The sequence below is a fragment of the Monoraphidium neglectum genome (assembly GCF_000611645.1).
Source record: "Monoraphidium neglectum strain SAG 48.87 unplaced genomic scaffold scaffold02678, whole genome shotgun sequence".
In the NCBI taxonomy this organism is placed as follows: Eukaryota; Viridiplantae; Chlorophyta; class Chlorophyceae; order Sphaeropleales; family Selenastraceae; genus Monoraphidium; species Monoraphidium neglectum.
This window is the reverse complement of record NW_014010950.1, coordinates 6929-8824: the sequence shown is the minus strand read 5'-3', so window position 1 is coordinate 8824 and position 1896 is coordinate 6929. Positions and strand designations below refer to the sequence as shown.

The 1896-nt window shown below is 59.5% G+C and overlaps 1 protein-coding gene across 1 annotated transcript in view; it reads left to right on the top strand.

Moving 5' to 3' along the window:
- The window catches only part of MNEG_11298 (glutamate dehydrogenase (NAD(P)+)), a gene marked incomplete at both ends in the record, with an annotated part of 3126 nt that overhangs the window by 575 nt on the left and 655 nt on the right, over positions 1 to 1896 (top strand). The window contains 3 exons of the mRNA XM_014040231.1: positions 408 to 583; positions 946 to 1061; positions 1618 to 1708. Coding sequence (XP_013895685.1) covers positions 408 to 583; positions 946 to 1061; positions 1618 to 1708 — 383 coding nt within the window. The remainder of the gene's footprint in view (positions 1 to 407; positions 584 to 945; positions 1062 to 1617; positions 1709 to 1896) is intronic.

Below are 1896 nucleotides of genomic sequence, written 5' to 3'. Positions count from 1 at the left end.
CTCCCCCCTGAGCCGCCGCCCCTGCTCCCTCCCTGCTCCGCGCTTCCGCGCGCCCGCCTGGGGCCCTCCAAATCCAATAACCCCCCTTCCACATGCACGAACGGACCCCACCTTTCAACAACACTGATCCCTAAACCCAACCAAACCAAAAACAACCCTTGTCAGGCCAACCTCTGGTGGAGTTTGGGTGCAACCCAAGCCGTGTGTGCCCACCCTCAAAACGCACCGATCCCTCCAACCCCAAACACCTCCAACCCCAAACACCTCAATCCCCAAACACCTCCAACCCCAAACACCTCCAACCCCAAACACCGCAATCCCCAAACACCTCAAACCCCAAACACCTCGAACCCAAAACACCTCAAAACCTCAAAACCCCGAACTGCCCGAAACAACAACCCCATCAGGCCACCCGCTTGTCGAGTTTGGTGGTGGCGGCGTGATCCCGGCCCAGGAGCTGCTGACCGTGCCCTGCGACGTCCTCATGCCGGCCGCGATCGGCGGCGTGATCACCGACCAGAACGCGGGCCAGCTGCAGTGCAAGTTCGTGGTGGAGGCCGCCAACGGGCCCACGACGCCAGAGGTGGGGCGCGATCGGTTCGAACATCTGTGCCTGTCTGTTTTTTGGCCGAGAGGCCCTGAAGCGCTGAGGATCGCGGCGGTGTGGGGCTGGTTTGGGGCCGACGGGCCGTAGACCGCTGGAGGGGGGGAGGGCGGCGCGGCGGCCTTTTGTGCTGGTTGCGTGCGGGCGGTTTGGGGTGTGGGTGGGCGAGGGAGGGCGGGCGTGGGCACATGTCTGAGTGTGTGTATGTGTGTGTGGACGGGGTTTGCATGTACGCGTCACACACGTGCATGCATTCCCCTAACACACACACACATACACATACACACACACATCACTCTCTCACGCACAAACTAACACACACACATCACCCCCCCCAACAGGGTGACGCCATCCTGCGTGACCGCGGCATCGTGGTGCTGCCAGACATCTACACCAACGCGGGGGGCGTCACCGTCTCGTTCTTCGAGTGGGTGCAGAACCTGCAGAACTTCAAGTGGTGAGCGGCCGGGTCATCCCAAGGTCGATTGGGCCCGCAGTGTAGAACCTACACCGTGTGCGCTATTCTTTGTACTAATCCAATATATAATACTCGTACTAGGGTCAACAGAGCTTAGAAACCTATGGGGTGTACAAATATCACATGTGAAGCCTAATCCCTAAATCCTAAAACTGCAGAACTTCAAGTGGGTGAGCGAACATGCAGAAACCAGGATTCCTGGTTTGTTTACACACTCATGCCAAGGTCAAACGGGCTCAGGGTTTAGTATCAATTCTGCACGTCATATGTATATTACTAGGGTATCAAGGGCGGATATAAATACACAGACTCACGGAAGATCACAGGCTCGTTTACACACATAGGCATCCTTACAACTTGTGAGGAGCACTCCCCACCCACACACCCACCCCCCTCAGACACACACACACACACACACACACATCTTATGCCGCCCAACCCACACCCCACCCTTATCCCTCTCCACTCAACTTCTCAGCCCTGAAACTCTAAATCTCCCCCAACACACACACACCCCACCCCACCCCAAATCAAGGGAGGAGGATGACGTAAACCGCCGCCTGGACCGCAAGATGACCGACGCCTTCCAGAACATCTGGAAGATACACAAGGACAAGGGCGTGCCGGTGGGCGGGCCCGGGGCCCAGCAGGGCGCGGGTCGGGATTCCGGGTCGGGATTCTGGGTCGGGTCGCTGCGGGGCCCGCAGGGGGGCGCCGTCGAAGGCTGCCGGCTGGGGCCGCATAAGAGGTCCACGGCCTGGGCAGGGCCGGGCGCTGTGGGGCCACAGGGGGGCGATTTTGTTCTACCCCCCCC